We start from the raw sequence: 19,852 nt of genomic DNA on the forward strand, positions 1-19,852 counted from the left end.
CCACGGTAATTAGAATCCGTTAGGTGGGCGGTCGACGTTTATAATCCATCAGTCCTTGGTTGACTATGTTGCCTGTGGCATCATCTTAAGGCAAGGGCTAATTTTGAAAAATGGTGGTTGCTCATCCTCACACATGTGATGCTCATGTGCAACTATCCAGACCATCCAAATTGTGTATCCCGTTGAGGATGGAGCATATCTCTAGAATCATGATAATCAAGCAATACTAACCATCCATTTTGCCGGCTTATTTTAGGGTAATCAAGCAAGACACATCTTAACATGTTGACTTGTTAACTTTTCTTCCATATAGTGGCCCAATAGAAAAAGGAAACTTTTTAGTAGGGCAAGCTAATATGTGCAAGTAAAGAGAGGCCATGTAGTCTTGCTTTTTTACGATGGGAGAGAAGATCCAATCCTATAAATAAGACTATCTTAGCCTTCTGCAATGACACAAAAAACATATAGGGTTACAGCTACCAAATGAAACAGAATATTTAAAAAAAAATGGTGGGGCTGACTTGAGAATGACCTTTATCTTGCACACACGTGTCATGTAAGAGGGGTTTAAAGTCCTACTCTCATGATTAGCTAAGCAATGATCCCACTAGAGATGTAAAATCCCTATAGAATCGAGCATTTATTGTTCTCAAGTCCTCCAAACATACATAATGGAAAAAAAAAAAAAAAAAGAAGATTCAACTAGGATCCGTTCAAATCATCCCAAAAGAAGCTCATTTTGGTGAGAGCGGGTCCCACTATTTTACTGCACCCAAAACAACCCAAGTAGTGGGGCCTATGCATACCCAAAAATCAGATTGATTAGAGGCAAATTGACCTCTGATTAATGGACATTTGTTCGCTGAATTCAGACACTTTACAATTTAGTTGTTATTGTCCATTAGATGACCACCAATCGTTAAGTCAGGAGAATACATGCGTTGTAGTTTTTTGGACTATAATCTATCTACAATGGGTCCCACTATTTGGGTGGCTTGGATTTTTTATTTTTTATTTTTTATATTGGCAACGTGTACTGTGGGAGTGCAACCACCTTCACTATCCTATAAGGAAATAGATTGAGAGGAAAGCATATATGACTAGCCGTCTCCAAATCCCAAACAAGGGATAAGGTTAAGACGCCGAATCCCTAACGAGGAATAAGGTTATTCTCATCAAATGTAACTTCGCTAGAACAATTCCTACTTATATTCATGTAAACCATAGTTCAGCAATAACATTAAATAACTCAATTAAATTCTGTCACTGAACCCATTGCGATAAGTCGATCCAAACAGTGCACAACAGTGGGCCAGCAAGTCTGGAAGATTCAATTCAGTCCACACAGCAGAGCAGCTCGTTCATCATGGGACTTCTTCATACAGCTGCTTCGATGTTCGTGCAAGGCTCCCACGCCCCCATTCAGATGCAACTCGGCACCTCAAGGCAGCCGTATCGATCAAACTCCACAACTTCTAATGAGGAGGATCTCGATCACCTCTTTTGTCATAGCAACATTGCAGGAAAGGTATATATGGTCCCATTTCACCCGACTTTTTGATATTCCTCCAATCTCCAATAAGACAATCCAACAAAGGATCAAGCATTGGACCATAGAGGCAAACCCTGCGACCAGCTCAAACAGTTAATGGGATTGACCCCGTGTTTCATAACCTGGGAGATATGACTGAGCTGAAATGCATCCAGATTTGAAGGTCATAAGATGTCAGACAAACGTTTCCGGTGGCTGAAGGAAGTAGGCTTCACTATGCCAGAGACAGAGACAGACAAGAATTCATTAGCAGAAACCGTCACCCTACAGGCTCTTGGGATGGAAAGTAGTTAGTTGCCTCCCGAAGGCAAATCACTCGTAGTCAAATGGACAAAACCGCGAAGAGGTTGGCTGAAATTGAACATTGATGGATCCTCGAGAGGAAACCCAGGTGAGAGTGGGGGAGGGGGAGTATGCAGGGACCATTCAGGGTGGTTAATCTTTGCCTTTCAAAAATATTATGGGAGAGCAACGAACATGAATTGCGGAAGCGCAGGCTATGCTAGATGGCATAGACATTTGCTCCACCTTGTGCCTTTCTAACATTATTGTTGAGACCGATTTCAAACTCATAGCGGACGCGGCCACAGACCCCTTGGCTCCCAGTCCATGAAATATTTGGTATAAGATGAGAGCCATCCATCATAAGCGTTACTCCCTTGACCTCATATTTGAGCACACTTATCGTGAGGGTAACTTGGTGGCGAACGCTTTGGCTAGGTTGGCTAGTGAAGGGTGCTCCAACAGATTCTAGAGATGCCGAGCAGACCTCCCCAGAAGGATTAGAGGAACTCTAGTGTTAGACAATGCCGGATTAGGGACTATCTCAGGACAACCCGATCTATCTGGGGCATAGTTTTCTTGGCTCCATATATCGCCTGCTGCTGGATGGAGCTGGTTTATCCATTGCCAATGGGCTGTGCGACAATAGCTTTCCGCACCGGTGCTGCTGCTGCACCACGTGGACATTCCTTTTGGTCCGACTTCAACAAAGCCCATGTATGAATTCGGGTATATGATAGGCATGGTCCGAAATCTTTCTGTTGGCCCGAATGATTGTACAATCTTTTTAAACTTAATAAAATAAGGTGGAATGAGTCCACTTTCTTTCTTTCTTTTTTTTTTTTTTTTTTTATTTTTTTATTTTTTATTTTTTTTTTTTTTTATTTAAAATGTCGATCCAAACCCTCGAGATGATGTATCATCACGATTGGGTATCACCTAGCTTTGAATGGAGTTGGCAGTATCCTGTTCCTTCAGACCTAGCTACATGGCTGCTTTTCGTGTCTACATTTGGAGTCACCTACGTAAAGTTAGCATCGAAAGCATCAGACTGGCATATTTGGGAGGCTGGTGGTACATCTGATCCATGCATCAGCAGGGCCAACCGCGTAGATGAGCAGTACAACAGTGAGGACAGTCCATCTCTTGAGTACTGTATCCATCAGTAGCTTGGAAAATATTTCAAGTGGTCCACATTCAACGTGAATCGTAATCTGCTTGATGAAGTGACCCGTCGGACTTTTTTGTACAGGGTTGCCCAAGAAGAACATTGGGGGCACAAATGCCCGGATTTTGAACTGTTGGTTCAGGCCAGTTGGGCCGGATCTATAAAAAATTTATTTTGCATGGCCTGAGGCTGGCACATTGACAGTTCTATGCCTATATAAAATTCACTATGTTCATCATTTTCGCCAGATCATATTTGGTTCAAGCCAGATGAGCCGGGCCTATATAAATTTTTTATTCCAACACTCCCTGCATGTGGGGTGGAACTCTACAAGGAGTATACTGGGCAAGGGCGGAGAGACACAATTCACAATTAGGTGGAGGAACACTCACAGCTCACACCATAAACGTTTAGTCCCTCCATATACATTGATAGCTTTTAAAGAGATTGGTTGTTTGACATGGCATCATCGCATAACGTGAAGTGTTCGTGGCAAGTATGCCCCTCTGCGGGAGAGTGTTAAGGTCCCTCAATATACATTTGCTCCAAATGGAATTCCTCCCGTTAAAAAGCATCGGTCTCTTTATAAAGTGGGCAATTTTTTATTATACCTAAATGCTTTTGTACGCTTTCTATCAATCAAGATGAGAATCCTTGAGTGGCTAGCTGGTCTTAATAAATGATTTGGTTAGATTTTATGCACTACATGCAAATATTATAATAATCTGCGAACTGGACCCGTCTGATCTTTAGACTTTAATTTGGACGGTCCAGGTCATTCATACAAAATGAGTCCAATTTATATTTTGATCAATCTATTTATCGGTGTCCATCATATATTACTTGTGATTCTAAAGGGAAACGGATTGGCTACTCCCCCTGCCACCAGCCTGGTGGCTGTCTCCACCCTGATGTATGTGTTTCATCCATTCCGTTCATCCATTTTTATAGATCATTTTAATTTCTGATTCCAAAAATGAGAGGAATATAAGTCTCAGGTGGACCACAAAGCCAGAAAACAATAGTGATTGGATATCCACAATTAAAATCCTCCTAAGGCCCACTGTACTGTTTATTTGACATCCAATCTGTTGATTGGGTCATATAGGCCCAGATGAAGGTAAAAAACAAAGATCAGCTTGATCCAAAGCTTTTATGGCCCCCAAAAAGTTTTTTGTTGTCAACGTTCATTCAACACTATTTCCTGTAATGTGGTCAACTTGAGGGTGGGATATACCTCAGTTTTGGGGCCCACATAGCACCAACCACCAGCCATTGGCTGGTGGCAGGGGGAGTAGCCAATCCATTTCCATTCTTAAGTGTCAAACTTTTGCAGGAAATCCTAATCATCCCATCCATGGCTGTGAAAAAGATGGCTAAGGATTCCACTTGTAATCGGAATTAGTCACCATTTTAGAATCCCATTTTCTTCAGCCACGTGGATTTTCTGCTTGCCAAGAGGAGAAAAATACTGCTTTGCAATCTAATTGGGCCACATCATCACACACTGCATTTAATGCAATAGTGCTGATAACATCAAGATGAGGTGGACCAATCAGGATGCACGAAAATATGATTTTTCTGCTGGTGGCAACTACAGAATCCCGATTCAATCTAAACTGACCAAACCGCTTACCCTCATATGGATGAAGCATAAACCAGAAAACTGCAGTACAAGACGTTAGTGGTAACTGCCTAATATTTCCCTTCTTGTTTTGACCACTTATTGTTTGACTTTTAATATTAATTTGATATCCATCATTTGGGTGGTTAGGATTGTATCATGAGCATGATTTTTGATACTTCCAATCAAGTGTGCATCTCATCCATCCCTAAAAATGAGACTTCCAAACCCACTTTGATAACCATCAAAATGAGATCAAGTGAAAGAAAAGAGAAACTGCATCGGCCTCAGAAAAATTCGATCCAAACACAACTATGAAATATTAATATCTTACTAATGATTGTAACATGATATTAATAATTTAATAGTGTAGCCTCAGCTAAATTCGATCCAAACACAGCTATGAAATATTAATATCTTACTAATGATTGTAACATGATATTAATAATTTAATATAGTGTAATCGCAGCTATGGCACTGCATCGGGCCCTGGATCCGAACATAGCCTTATTAATATTCAGGATAGAAAATGAAGGCTAACTTCAATGGGGAAAATAAAGGCCGGGCCCAAAGCCAGTCCTATGCTATTTGGACCAGTTATACCCTAGTTTCCTGTGAAACTCAATGCTATAGTTGCTCATCAATGGACTGAACCGGTATTAAGTACTTGTCCTGTGTTCAAACATGTGGGCTAGCTTTGGCCATGAAGGTGAAATTGCTTAGGGAAATAGTTGAAAGCCAAACATTTCAACAGTTGCCTTCACAGAATATATTGTACTCCACTTAGGACATATATATCACCTAGCCAATGTCCCTAAAATGCCATTAGTATTTTCTCTACACCATGAAAATTTATATTCACGTACCAATGGCATAACCATTGACATCGAAAGAAACACGCTTGACATACCCATAAACACAAACACTGCTTCTCGTCCCAAAACAATTTTCACATATAATCCATACAGGAAATATGTGTGAAAAGGAAAACCACATATAATGTAAAAGCAACCATGTCCAAATACACATGCAACATGGTACATTTCGAAAGCCAACTTTTCAACCTTGCTGATAAAAAAAAAAAAAAACCCATGTTTTGCAATATACATAGCCATCCCCAAATTCCAACCATATTAAGCAATGCCCATCACCATATATAAAACCCATTTCCAGCTACGTTTATGTATAGGCAAACGCACTTATCATAGAAATAGACTCTTGTTCAAGAAATTCCATGCTAAAAATACACCCACTATACATACATAGCTTCTGAAGCATCTCACCCTTTAGCTCCACATCCTTGGTGAGGTCACTACACGCCCTTCAGCTCTGCATCAAGTGCATTATACTCTTTTCATGTTCGACACCTTGCTAATCTCCTCAAAACTCTAGAGTGACACTGCAATAGATCTATAGCATGAACACACAAACAATAGATTTTTAGCAGATATAACGATGGATTCATAACAGATACAACAATAGATCGATAATTGATATAACAACATATTCATGACAGATGCACTAAAGAATTTAAATGAGAACCTGCACATCCAGCTTTGATTTTTGGCCCGTCCATCTACATGGTGAGAGCACATAATGCACAGTTTGTACGTTTCCTGTGTGGTATGTAATTGCTTGTGTGCAGTGCCAGGCCCAAGCATGTCTGGCCTGGTTCATCAGTGTAAGACCCGAGTGCAAGCCTAGCCTGCCCACCTTATGAGCTTGATAGCAGGGCTCAAGGGGCAGACTGGCCATTGGGCTTTTGGTAATGGCTTATTTTGACCACAGTTGGGCTGAAATACTGTGCCCAGGAGCTCACATCCTTGCAATATTCTTCAAACAGAAAAAGTTAAAATTCTCTACATTTGTGATTTTTCATACATGGTCCATCCCTGATGAGGTCCACAACATGGATGGGACCAATTGATGCATCATCCATCCAAGGTTGCAGTACAGAAATGGTTCTGCTATCTTACGGTTCTACCAGCCCTGAGGTAACATCTTTCATCCAACCAGTTCCTAAGATGACGGAGGGGTGTGGTTTTTAGGGTAAACCACAATCCACGGCCGACAAAAAATCAAGGGTCCAAATCTAATATACGTGTGCCACGTCCTTCCGTACGTCCGTCAGTGTTGTGGCAAGGGATAGGGATTTAAATAGACGCGGATTAGCTACTGACAGATTGAGCAGACAGACTCCGTACTGAAGCTACGTCACCAAGTTCTGTGGGGCCCACCATGATGTATGTTTTGTATCCACACCGTCCATCCATTTGGAGAGATCATATTAGGGCATGAGCCAAAGAATGAGTCAGATCCAAAGCTCGAATGGACCCCACCATAAAAAGCAGTGGGGAGAGTGACGCCCACCATTAAAAACTTCTAAGGGCCACAAAAGTTTTCGATCAAGCTGATATTTGTGTTTTCCCTTCTTTCATGTCTGTGTTAACAGATGAACAGGTTGGATCTTAAATAAACATCGTGGTGGACCTCAGGAAAGTTTCAACAGTTGGCGTCACTCTCCCCCACTGTTTTCTGTGGTGGGGTCCACTCCAGCTTTGTAACATGCCCTAAAATGATCTCTCCAAATGGTTGGAAGGTGTTTATACAACACATACATCATGGTGGCACCCCCGGGAACTTGGTGACGTTGCTTCCGTAGCAAGTCTCCTCACTCGACCTATCAGCAGCTAATCCGAGTCCCATTCAAATGTGGCCTACTAATGATCCGAACCGTTTATTTATACAAGATACACAGTCCGTTTATTTACACAAGATACACAGTCAAAGGTTGCTGCTTCGATTCAAATAGCGCCTACTAAAGATGGATCATGCACGAAATCTGGAAATCGATAAACTTAGTATGCTTTTATGGTAATGAGTAAATTATGTTAGGGCTACCATGAATGTATGAATGTATGTAGTTTATCCACACCGTCCATCCATTTTTCAGCTTATTACAGGGGGTTGAGCCTAAAATTAAAGCATATCCAAAGCTCAAGCGGACCACACCACAAGAAACAGTGGAAAAAATGATTTCCACCATAAAAACCTTCCTAAGGTCCAATGATGTTTTATTTATGACACACATGAATGAAGGGGAAACACAAATATCATTTTGATCCAAAATTTGTGTGGCCCAACAGTAAATGTTCATTTCACACTATTTCAGTTTGGATATATTTAATTTTTGAGCTCGAGCTTTAAAATTATATGTTAAAAATAAATTCATAAATTTGCACATTCATCGAGAATGATGCTTTGTACAGCCAGACTTACCTCATCAACGAATGAAGGATAGATGACTAGTTGAGGTGTTCCGTGACCAATCCCTCCAATTCTATCCACTGTCCACGCAAAATGATGGGGATGTGCGCCACCTTTCTACGGTCCTCTTCGCTTCCATCTTTTAGTTTCAACCTATGTGACAATTCCGTTGGCATGTCTAATAAGGAGAGCGCTTGGAGTCCTGTGAGGTATTCAATCCCTTCTGGAAGCGTCTTCAACTTTCCACAGCTGTCCAAACATAGCTTTTCAATGCTTGGCAATGCTCCCTTCTCCATTACTATCCGATTTAGTTGTGTCATATCGTGTAAGTAAAGTTCCCTGAGCTTAGTGAAATGTCCATCGCAGAAACACAACTGCTGCCCTTCGTAGGCCTTGTGAAGGTACATGTACACCAGATTGGGCAATGCTTGGAGTGATGAAAGCGGATCTTCTTCTCTCAGCTTAGAGTAATATAAACCCAAATGGGTGAGGTTCACGAGGGAGCTAAGCCATGGAGGCACCTTCTCCAAACGCCCGTTCAGGAAAAGCTTATGAAGAAGCGGAGGGTTAGGAGAGAGAGCTTCCAATTCAAGTGTTTCTTCCTCTGTACTTGCAGTTACACTCAAATTCAGAAGGTGTTTCATCTTTCCGACTGAATTGCACAACTCAACTCCATCGATTTCTCTGACCTTAGAAATGCCAAGATTTCTCAGTTGGGTTAAGTTCCCAACTTTTTTAATAATCTCCCCTTCTCTGGCATCAATATCATCTAGACTTTGTAAACTTGTTAAATTACATATTCTTATAGGAACTTGGATGCTTTTGAAATAATCAAAACTATTTAGAGACTCGTCAATAATTCGATAAGTAAACAGGTGTCGTAGTTTCCGTAGCTTCACAATCCCACTAGGTAGCCTCTCTAGCTCCGTATTCCTGACGTCCAGTGTTTGAAGGTTCTGTAGCTTCCATAAAGATTCGGGAAGCTCCCTAACTTTAGTTTTCCTTAAGTTTAGATACCGTAAATTGAACATGTTAGTCACTTCATCTGGTATGCTTTGGATAGGAACTCCTTCTAGATTTAGGACCCTCAACAATCTAAAGCTTGATGCCATCGTATTTAAAGAATATGAAAAAGACGTGCTTCCACCAAACACCATAAGAGAACGAAGATGTACCATACCTGCAGTACATCGAATAATTTCTCCATTGCTGTAGATTGACATGCGGCGGACTTTGCCTTCTTGCCTTGCTTGCTTCTCATCATATATCATGCCGAACTTCACTTCATGTGATAAGGATAGGGCCACTTCACGTACGATATCATGCATTTGACAGCCTTTCACCCTTCCAGACTCGTTCTTCTCAACAACCTGAAGCATGTTACGATGCATGAGTTCCTTCAGGTAGTCTTCCGCCGCCTCCTCCATGGTAACTTTACCTCTATCCTCTACAAAACCCTCAGCCACCCACAACCTAATCAGCCGCTTGCGTTTAATTAAATAATCCTCCGGAAACATGCAACAATACAGGAAACAGTGTTTAAGGCGGTAGGGTAGATCATAGAAGCTAAGCAACAAGATGTGCTTTAGTCTTTCAAGCATTTGATCATTTGTCAACTGCCAGCTCAGGTCTCTGTAGACTCGATTCCACTCCAATGCTGTCTTGTCTTTCAATGACAAGAGGCTGCCCAAAGAAACAATTGCGAGAGGCAAGCCTCCACACTTTTCTACAATTTTTCGTGCCAATTGCTGCAACTCTGGAGGACAGGGTTCCTTCCAAAACGCCTTCTTACTGAAGAGTTCCCAAGCCTCTTTCTTTTGAAGGCGCTCAAGTGGAAATACACGGCTTCCATCACCTAATGCAGAGGCTACATTCTCAATTCGAGTAGTAAGCATTATCCTACTTCCACATCTATTTCGTGGAAAGGCAATATTAAGATCTGTCCATGCATCTACACTCCACACGTCGTCTAAGACCACAAGGTACCTCTTTGTGTCCAAATAATCACGCACCATCTCCACTAGTTGGGAGCGATTCATGCTGCTAACATTGCTCGGAACCTCAAGTTTGTTTTTCTTGAACAGATCAGTTATCACACTTTTTAGAAGTCCTTCCACATTGTAAGACTGTGAGACAGAAACCCAAACACAGCATTCGAAATGCTTCTTTACCATTTGATGCTTGTAAACTTTCGCCACAAGAGTGGTCTTGCCCAGACCACCCATCCCCACCACAGAAATAACAGTACGTCTTGGTTCTTCCTCTGTCAACCATACAACTATTTGATCTATTCTTTCTTTGAGCCCTACAATTTCATCATCGTCTTCATAAGGAGCAGTTTCTCCACGATGTTTCCATCTTTCATTAGCATTCTGTGAGCTCGATCCATCTTCTGTATTAATAAGATTATATTGATCTTTTCTCATTGAAATGGCTGCAATATTTCTCTTTAGACCTTGCAGTTGAGTGGCAAAACGGTGCCTATAGCGAATATTCTTAAGGAGAGTGATGGTATTAAGGAGACAACCCCTGAATCCACCTCGTTGTGGCCTGTCCATGCGATACACGAACTCATCGATGATGTCCTCCACTTCATATGTAGCATCTCTTACTTGCCCCACCCAGGTTCTCAATCCTTCATTGCTATCCTTTCTTGTATCAGCATCCCTTAAGAAGGCTCGCATGTTTTCAAGTTCGAGCTTGATTTCTTCTACTTCAGTCCGTACTCCCCTTAGTAGGGATACTTCTTGAGTCAGAAGGGAACTTAGCTTTTCAAACAAGAATCCAGAAACACTCTCCGCCATTGCTTCTTCTACACGAGACAAAAACAGACGTTATCAATTGAAATAATGCTTTGGTAACGGTAGATACAAAAACAGACGTTATCAATCCAAATAATGCTTTGGTATTGTTTCGGTTTTTCTTTACTTTACTTTTTTCTGTTTATTTTTATTTTTATTTTTTGTTAATCTTACCCGGAAAAGGTTTAAAAGATGGGGCCGTATCCACTACAAAAGTTAAAAAGCAATCAAAACCCGAGGAGTCCGTATACACCACGCAATCCCCTTCCCAGTGGGCCAGGCCTGTGGTTGCCTTTAGCTCGGGTTTGAGTCGGGATCCTCTGTTATCAGGTCAACAGAGAATTCCTATTACCCTAATGGTTTGGCGTCCGAAGCTATTTTTTATTATTTTTATTTTTTTAGTGAGTAGTGACGTGGACCAATGAGAATTAGGGTATCAGAAATTCTCTGTTGACCTGATAACAAAGGGTCCCGACTCAAACCCGAGCTAAAGGCAACCATAGGCCTGCCCACTGGGAAGGGGATTGCGTGGTGTACCACGTACACACCACCACCGACCTCAGTGATGTGTTTACATCAAGTTCGATGGGCCCACCACGACTTATGTTTTATATCCAAACCGTCCATCCATTTGGAGAGATCATTTTAGAGCTTGAGCCCAAAAATGAACCAGATCTAAAGTTCAAGTGTACCACACCATAGAATGCAGGGGGATAGAGTGATTACCATTGAAAACCTCTCGAGGGTCACAGAAGTTTTAGATCAATTTGATGTTTGTTTTCTTTCCCTTCATCTAGGTTTGTGTGACTTTATGAACAGGTTGCATGGCAAATAAACATCATGGTAGGGCCTGTGAAGGTTTCAATTGTGGGAATCAGTCCCCATTGCTTTTTGTGGTGTAGTCAGATCTCCCTCATTTCTTGGCTCACAACCTAAAATGATCTTGCAAATTAGATGAACGGTGTTGATATAGTACATATATCATGGTGGGGCCCACAAAACTTGGTGACATCAACACACCACGCAATCCGTTTCCGGCCGGCCCAAGGACACCCCGCGTAAATACAGGTAAATGCTAATCATTAGCTTTATCTCTGTTAAGAATAAATGGATATTTCCTCCTTGGAAAGCCATTTGTAAAGGGTGGACTTAAACTCGTAGGCTCAACTGTGATGCCTATGCCATATCCATGCCGTCCATCCATTTTACCGGACCATTTTAGTGCATGAGCCCAAAATAGGTAAGATCCGAAGCTCAAGTGGGTCACGTAATAGGAAATTGTGGTCGTAAAAGGATTTTAACAGTAGGCGTTCAACTAGTTAAATATTTCACGTGGCCTGCTCCACTTGAGTTTGGATCTACCTTAATTTTGGATTTATGCCCTAAGATCAGCCCTCAGAATGAGTGGACAGCATGGATAAGACACATGTATCACAGTGGGCACCACATGAAATTTGCACTTTCCTCAATTTTAATGTCCAAAAAACAGTAATTGTGAATATATGAAAAAGTGTTGGTAAATAATCAATACGCTTATAGGAGCATTTAAAAGAGGGAATTGAAAAACAATCACAAACTATCGATCAATCAAACCCATTCTTAGTGTCTCCTAGATTTTTCATTAGTTATGAGAACCGTTGATATGGTGGGCCATCGAGGATGCCTACGGAGAGATTTTGTGGGTATTAACCAAATGGACAACTCGATTGTAATGTTTCTTTGCACGTTGAGATACATTTATAATGTATAAGGGGTTAGATTTTTGATTTTTTAGTTGAGGCTTTTGCTTCAAATTTTGTGATTGGGATATCTTGATTTTCTTTTTTATTTTTAGCTTTGATTTGAGCATTTTCATTCGTGTTTCTAATTTGGGTATTTGATTTGAGAGTTTATGAAATAGGTTGTAATTTGGAGATTTGATTTGGGGGTTTCAATTTATGAATTTGTTTGGGATTTTTGATATGGATCCTTTGGACTGGGTGCATTTGATTTAGGCCTTTTGAATTGGAGGCATTGCTTAGGGCTATTGATTTTTTTCCCCCTATCTATTATTTATTGTCCTTACTAATCTTTGCATTTAGTAAATTTGTGTTGGGTTAGGCCAGATTGGGAATAACCATGTATTTGATGTAGGACGTGGCACAGATACATTCCTAGCATGCTTGGACCAAAAGGAGGTGAACCATAAATTGACCATAACTTTTGGTCCAGGTATCGTTACGGGGTGTACAACCTATCAATCTTTACTGAAATGGGTCATTTGAGGTTAATCGACCCACAAAGTTAGTCGTGTTTGTCCGTTTCGTCAGAAAACTTGCGCTTTCAGCTAAAGATGTGGTAGGTGTTGGATTGGTGCGCATCAAGATGTATGATGGCATGGAGCGTACATTGACAGAAGTGAGGTACATTCCTGACATGAGAAAGAGCTTGGTATCTCTAGGAGCACTCGATGTGCTTGGGTGTAATTTCACCAATTTCAATGGTGTCCTTAAAGTTTTAAAGGGGCACTTATTATTATGAAGGCTCCACATATGCTTGGATTCCATGTCAGCACATATGTGGCATGCACGTATAGGCCACATGAGCGAGAGGTGCGTGAAGGTTCTTTCTAATCGTTGTTTAATTTCATCTTTTAAAGTTTTTTATTTAAGTATATGTAAGCATTATATATATGGTAAACATTCAAAGTTATCTTTTAAATCTAGAAAACATGTATGTAATGGTATACTTGATTATGTGCATTCTGATGTATGGGAGTTATCACTTGTGGTTTCTACTGGAGGGTCGTCATGATTCATCATGTTTATTGATGACCATTCCAGGAAAGTTTGGCTTTATTTCATGAAAAATAAATCTGAGGGTTTCACTAATTTCAAACAATTGAAGGCCATGATGGAAAAGTAGACAAGGCGAAAGGTAAAAGTTCTAGGGACAAACAACGGCGGAGATTTTACTTCAGGTAAATTTAATCAATACAGTAAGGATTAAGGGATTGTAAGGTGCAACACAGTGTGCTACACACCGGAGCATAACTGTGTGGCTAAGTGGATGAATTAGACTTTCTTGTAGAGGGCTTGATGCATGATTAAGAATGCTAGGTTGGGCAATGAGTTATGGTTGAAGCCGTTAATATGACATATTACTTAGTGAATCGGTCTCATTCTACAATCATTGATTGTAAGATTCTAGAGGATGTATAAAGTAGTCAGAAGGTAGACTATTAGGGACTCCGTGTGTTTGGTTGTGAAGCTTACTCTCATGTACCGTCAGTTAAGAGAGATAAGGTAGACCAAAGAGGAAAAAAGTACATCTTTGTTGGATATGGTGGTGTGAAAAGGTATAAGTTGTATGACTGGGTCACACGAAAAATCATCATTAGTAGTTACGTTAAATTCAACAAAGGGTACTTATTCCACAAGAATGAACTGGATGAGTAAGAGGAATCAGAAAGCTTGGTTGTAGATGTTCAGGTTGACACAGGTGATACTCAGACTAAAATAGATATGCAGACAAAGGTATCGAAGCAGGTGTAGCAGCCACCTATGAGAATGAATCTACCTTGGGATTGCAAGTTATCAGCGAGATACAAGAATGACTCTAATATCCCATATACCCTTATTACGAATGAGGATGATCCTTCTTCTCTTCAGAAGGCTTTTGATGGGACTGATGTAGAAAAATAGAAAGCGGTAAAGGACAATGAGATGGACTTATTGCATAAGAATGAGACATGGGAGCTGGTGGAGCTTTCCGTCAGTCGAAATTAAATTGGGTGCAAGTGGATCTTAAAGAAGAAACGTGATATGTACAAGGCAAGGTTGGTAGCATAGGGTTACATTCAAAGGGAAGGTGTCGACTTCACTGAGATATTCATGCCGATTGTGAAGTAAGTATCTATCAGATTCGTGTTGGCTTTGCTTGCCCAATACGATCTCTAGCTGGGGCAAATGGATGTGAAGATTGCATTCCTGCACGGGAATAGGAAGAGCATATCTACATGAAATAATCAGAAGGCTTCAAAATAAAATGGGCAGAGAACAAGGTTTGCAAGTTAAAGAGGTTATTATACGGCCTGAAATAGTCGCTTACGCAGTGGTATAAAAATTTTGATTCTTTCATATTGAGTCAGGAGTTCACTAGGAGTGAATATGATAATTGTGTTTATTATAAGAGACTGAGTGAAGAAAAATTCATCATGCTGGTATTGTATGTTGATTACATATTGATCACTAATCATAACATGTCGGAAATCAATGTACTGAAGACTTAGTTATTAGGGACATTTGAGATGAAAGATCTAAAGGCTGCAAGAAAGTTTCTCGGCATTAATATACATAGAGACAGGAAGAGGAGCAGGCATTGATTATCTCAGAAGGATTACCTTGAGAAAGTATTGGTGAAGTATGGGATGGATAGAGTAAAGCCGGTTAGCGTTCCTCACGCCGCTCACGTTAAGCTTTTTTCAGAACAATGTCCTAAAACAGATAAAAAAATAGGGTATGTCTCATGTGCCCTATTCAAATGTGGTTGAAATTTGATGTATGCCATGATCTATATGAGACTGGATATTTCATAGGCGGTTAGTGTTGTTGGCAGATATATGTTTAACCCTGAAAAGTAACACTAGCAAGTGGTGAAATGACTACTTTGATACATTTGAGGTACATACGACTACGTCTTAACTTTTGAGAAAACATAAGCCAAGTTAGTTAGATATGTGGATTCAGATTATGTAGGCAGTATGAATTCTAGAAAGTAGACTTCAATTTATTTGTTTACGCTAACGGGTGAAGCGATTAGTTAAATGTCAAAGCTTTAGTTCGTGGTGACTCTTTTCATGACCAAAGCTGAGTATATGACAGTGACAAAGACTTTTAAAGAAGGTATTTAGTTGAAGAGAATGATAAATTAGTTGGATCTTCAGCAGAAGATCATTCCGGTTAATTGTGACAATGAAAGCGCGATCAATTTCGCTAAAAATTCTATTTATCACTCACGTACTAAAAACATTGATGTTCATCACCATTTTATCTTACAGGTACTTGAGGAAGGAGACGTGACTCTAGAGAAGATTCACACAAGCCTGGATTCGACGGACATGCTTACTTATGTGGTTCCTATAGAGAAGATCAAGTTCTTGCAACTTCTCTGGCTTGGCGAGGGCGTAAAGAAAGATGAAGGATGCACGAGAAGCGATGTTAGTACTATGATGAAAGAATAATTACAAATGGAGAAAAATGAGCTACGAAGAAAGACAATTTAAGACATGGTGGAGATTATTGATTGATGTCTTAAATCTGTAATTCAATAGTCTCTCGATGACAGGTTCGATGCCATTAAAGTTGGCTCGATGCCATTAGAAAAATCTAGAATATATTGATTTGGTTGGTGGACACTTTGGGTGCTCTGTTCGATGTCATCGAAGGCTGCTCGATGCTATCAAAAGACTAGTCGATGTCATTCGTAAAATCCAAAATATTCATGTTTAGTCATTGTAACAGATTGGTATTAGTTCGATGACATCGAAGTGTGTTTGATGCCATCGGTGGTTTAGTCTATGCCATCGAAGTCTCATTGAAGGTGCCACCAAATTGTTGCATAGAAAATATGCAAAATTGTGAAATTGCGGTGTTTTTGCCGGATTTCTTACAGATTTCTTTTCTATTCCAATTGTGATTCTCCTAGAGGTTATAAATATCAGTGTAATTGATACTAGGGAGTATCTTAGAGCTTTCAAATTCGTCCTAGGGTTTAAAGGGGCTTGTAAGGGAGATTCGAGGCTTGTTTGAATCGGGTAATCTCTATCTCTTGTAATTTCTGCTTTCATAGTATGATTTGTTGCTTTGTTCCGTAGTTTTTCTTAAAAGGGTTTTTCCACATTAAAATTTGGAGTCCTTGTGATTGTGCTTGGATTGTGTGATTGGATTACTCTACTTGATTCATCTCTGAGTGCTTATGCGGTCCCCCAACAAATTCAATGACCACGATTGAAACATTTGTATGACCACAAAAGTTTTGTATCAATCTAAGTTGTTGGTGTTTTCACTTCATAAAAGTGAAAATCACCATAAAATGGTTTGGATGGCATATAAACATCAAGGTGGAACTTAGGAAGTTTCAACAATAAGCACCCAATGCCAGTCTATCCAACGCTTTTCTTGGACAATCAAATTCGTCCATTGGGCGGATAGATCGCATATATGACCAATGTTTGCGACACAATATGGAATCTGGGATACCCTGTTTATAATAAATGAAGTTCATTCATAACTATTAGTGTGATATGATGTGATAATACTCGAGGGTCGGATATGGTGGTATGTGAAACTGCGTACTAGCTGTCGGTCTACATTAGGGCAACGAGCCTGTCACATTGGCAAAACATTAGGTGAGGAGCCTGCCATGTTGGTAAAATATTAGGTGACCAACTTCCCCGTAGTTACCGTCGAGGACATAGGAATGTTGTGACCCTATCATGATGATGATGATATGGGTGGTATGCTTTCTTAACACTTGCGTCATGTGACGACCTTCACCTCTAATCGTGGTCGTCCTTGGGTGGTTAACCCTACTACAATTCTGATTAAGTTATAGGGACTTAGGGACAATGAAACCCAGAGTGGATTAAAAGATATTGGTGTGGAGCCGCCTAGTGCCACAACGAACTACGTGATCTGGATAGAGACCCGAGATTCGACGGTGGTATCCCTGCTTCATCAACCGACTGTTTAACCTGAACATTTATAAATACTCGACTAATCATGCATTTCATAACATTTATTGGGTTGTGTGCGGGCTAACCATTGTGCATATGTTGACGTCCTCGCTAGCGATAGCGTTGATGTAGTTCTATATTGGTATCATTGATCTCGGGCTATACATACACATTTAAAGTCATTCATACATTTAAAGAACTAGAGATGTGGTTTTTGTGTTTTGATATGTCATTATCACCTATGCCTATTTTTGTTTGATAACAAGTGAAACTTAGTATAATAGTAACACTTAGTTGATCATTGACTCCTACCTAAGACTGTGTTTTTAAAAACCAAACAAGGGATAGTATTGATACAGGTACCACCGAGATCTTAGATGAGTAGGCTTAGATCCACTTGCACCATTGTCATTATATTTTGAAGCATTGAGAGAAAATAGAATACTTTATACTTTAGTCATTTTGGATATGCAAATTGTGGCTTGTGTAGTCCCCATCACCACTATTGGAATTATACAATTTGAATGTTAACCATACATTCATGAGTTTATTTATCTCTGCTTAACTTTTGATGACGCCGATTTAAAGATACTTTGATTATTGATGATGGGCGAATGTTAACCAAATTGCGCAGGCATGTGGGAACTCGCCCACGTGAATTTTTACTAGGTTCATGGCTGAAAACTCGAGACTGGAGTCTCTGTACTCAAGTGCTTTCGAGGTGTGACACCACACCACTGGATCATTGGGGATTAAATGCCTACCACTAAAAACCTCTTAAAGGCGAAAGAAGTTTTCAATCAAGCTAATATTTATGTTTTCCTTTCATCTAGGTCCATGTGACCTTATGAACTGGTTGAATGTCAAAAAAAAAACATCACAATGGGCCCTAATAAATTTTCAACAGTGGGGGTCATTGTCACCACTTCTTTCTATAGTGTGGTCCACTCGAATATTCAATCTACCTCTTTTTTGGGGTCATGCCGTAAAATGGTCTTTCAAAATGGATAGACGAATTAGATAAAACACTTATATCATGCTGGCCCCATAGGGCCCCTAATGGGATTGTCCATCTCTAGCTAGTTTTGGGTAGTACCACTCCCGCCCAACACAACCCGCTTCCAGCTGGACACAAATTTCCTGCCCCAAGGCTTTCGTGGGCAGGAAGCTAGGTGGGGCCAACCGTGATATTTGTGATAAATCGACTCTATCCACCTATTTTGAGAGCTCATTTTAAAACATGCGACCAAATATGAGGTGGATCTAAAACTAAAGTGGGCCACATGAGAGGAAACAACAGGGAATGAATGACTACTGTTGAAACATTCATATGGCTATAAAAGTTTTGTATTAGGCTAAGTTTTTCGTGTTTCCATATCATCCTAGTTGGAATGAACTTGTAGATAGTTTAGATGGCATATAAACATCAAGGTAGAGCCCAAGAATATTTCAATGCATGCATTTCTTTCCCCACTCTTTCCTTACGTGTGACCCATTTGAGTTTTGGATCCTTGTCATTTAAGGTTGCATGTCCTAAAATGAGCTTAAAAATGGATGGACGAAATACATTTTACACAAACATCAAGATGGGCCCCACTTAGGTTCCCTTCACATTAAAGCCTTTGGTAGGAAATCGACTAGAGATGAAAGCAAATTGTGTAGGGTGCAAATTCGGTATAAATATTTTATCATGCAGTGCGCATATAACTCCCATACGCTGCGGTTTGTAGGAGAGCATTAATATATATATATATATATATATATATATCGAGCCGAGTCAAGTTGAGGTGGGCCAAGCTTTGCTTGACTCGTCCGTGCTCTCCTCAAGCTCGAGCTCGCCCTTGAGCTTACCATTGGAGCTTAGCTTGTTTATCAAACCTTTCGAGTCAAGTTCGAGGCGAGCTAGTGGATCCAATCGAGGCAAGCTTACCTTGTGTCGAATTGAGCTTGCTCCCAACCTGACCCAACTCGCACCTGACTCAACCCAGCAACCCGACCCAATCGACACCCGACTCAACCTAGCCACCCGACCCAACTGACCCAACCCACACCGACCCAACTCCCTGATCATATATTCAATTAATAATATATATATATATATATAATATTTAACTATTTTTTTAATTTTTAAATATAATTTATTATATATAATATAATATATATTCGAATCGAGCCAAGCTCTAGCTCGAGCTTCGAGTCGGACCGAGTTCAAGTCAAGTCGAGTCAAGATTCACTATGATCGAATTCGGCTCATTTTCAAAACGAGTTTGGTCATTTGAAGCTTGGCTCGCCTCAAGTTGAGTCAAGCCGAGCTAGGTCGAGCTAAGCTGAGTGAGCTTTTCGAGTTAGCTTAGCTCGCGTACAGCTCTACCTAAAATAAGCTTGAAAATAGATGGGAGGGATATATTTCTCACAAACTTCATGGTGGGTCTCGCTTGTATTT

General features: G+C 40.3%; 1 protein-coding gene across 3 annotated transcripts in view; it reads right to left on the bottom strand.

Annotated features, from left to right (window-relative positions):
- Positions 1-19,852, bottom strand: part of LOC131236025 (disease resistance protein RPM1-like) — a 158,828-nt gene that overhangs the window by 64,077 nt on the left and 74,899 nt on the right. The window contains exons 3-4 of one of the 3 annotated variants that reach the window (XM_058233112.1): positions 7,906-10,702; positions 5,760-6,036 (exon numbers count right to left, since the gene is read on the bottom strand). The exons of 1 other annotated variant lie outside the window; for it this stretch is intronic. In XM_058233112.1, coding sequence (XP_058089095.1) covers positions 7,932-10,697 — 2,766 coding nt within the window. In that variant the 5' untranslated portion in view covers positions 10,698-10,702 and the 3' untranslated portion in view covers positions 5,760-6,036; positions 7,906-7,931. Of the gene's footprint in view, positions 1-5,759; positions 6,037-7,905; positions 10,703-19,852 lie in introns of those variants that run through there. One more of the 3 variants, XM_058233114.1, reaches the window with a different exon arrangement.

The sequence above is a fragment of the Magnolia sinica genome, unplaced genomic scaffold (assembly GCF_029962835.1).
Source record: "Magnolia sinica isolate HGM2019 unplaced genomic scaffold, MsV1 ctg129, whole genome shotgun sequence".
Classification (NCBI taxonomy): domain Eukaryota; kingdom Viridiplantae; phylum Streptophyta; class Magnoliopsida; order Magnoliales; family Magnoliaceae; genus Magnolia; species Magnolia sinica.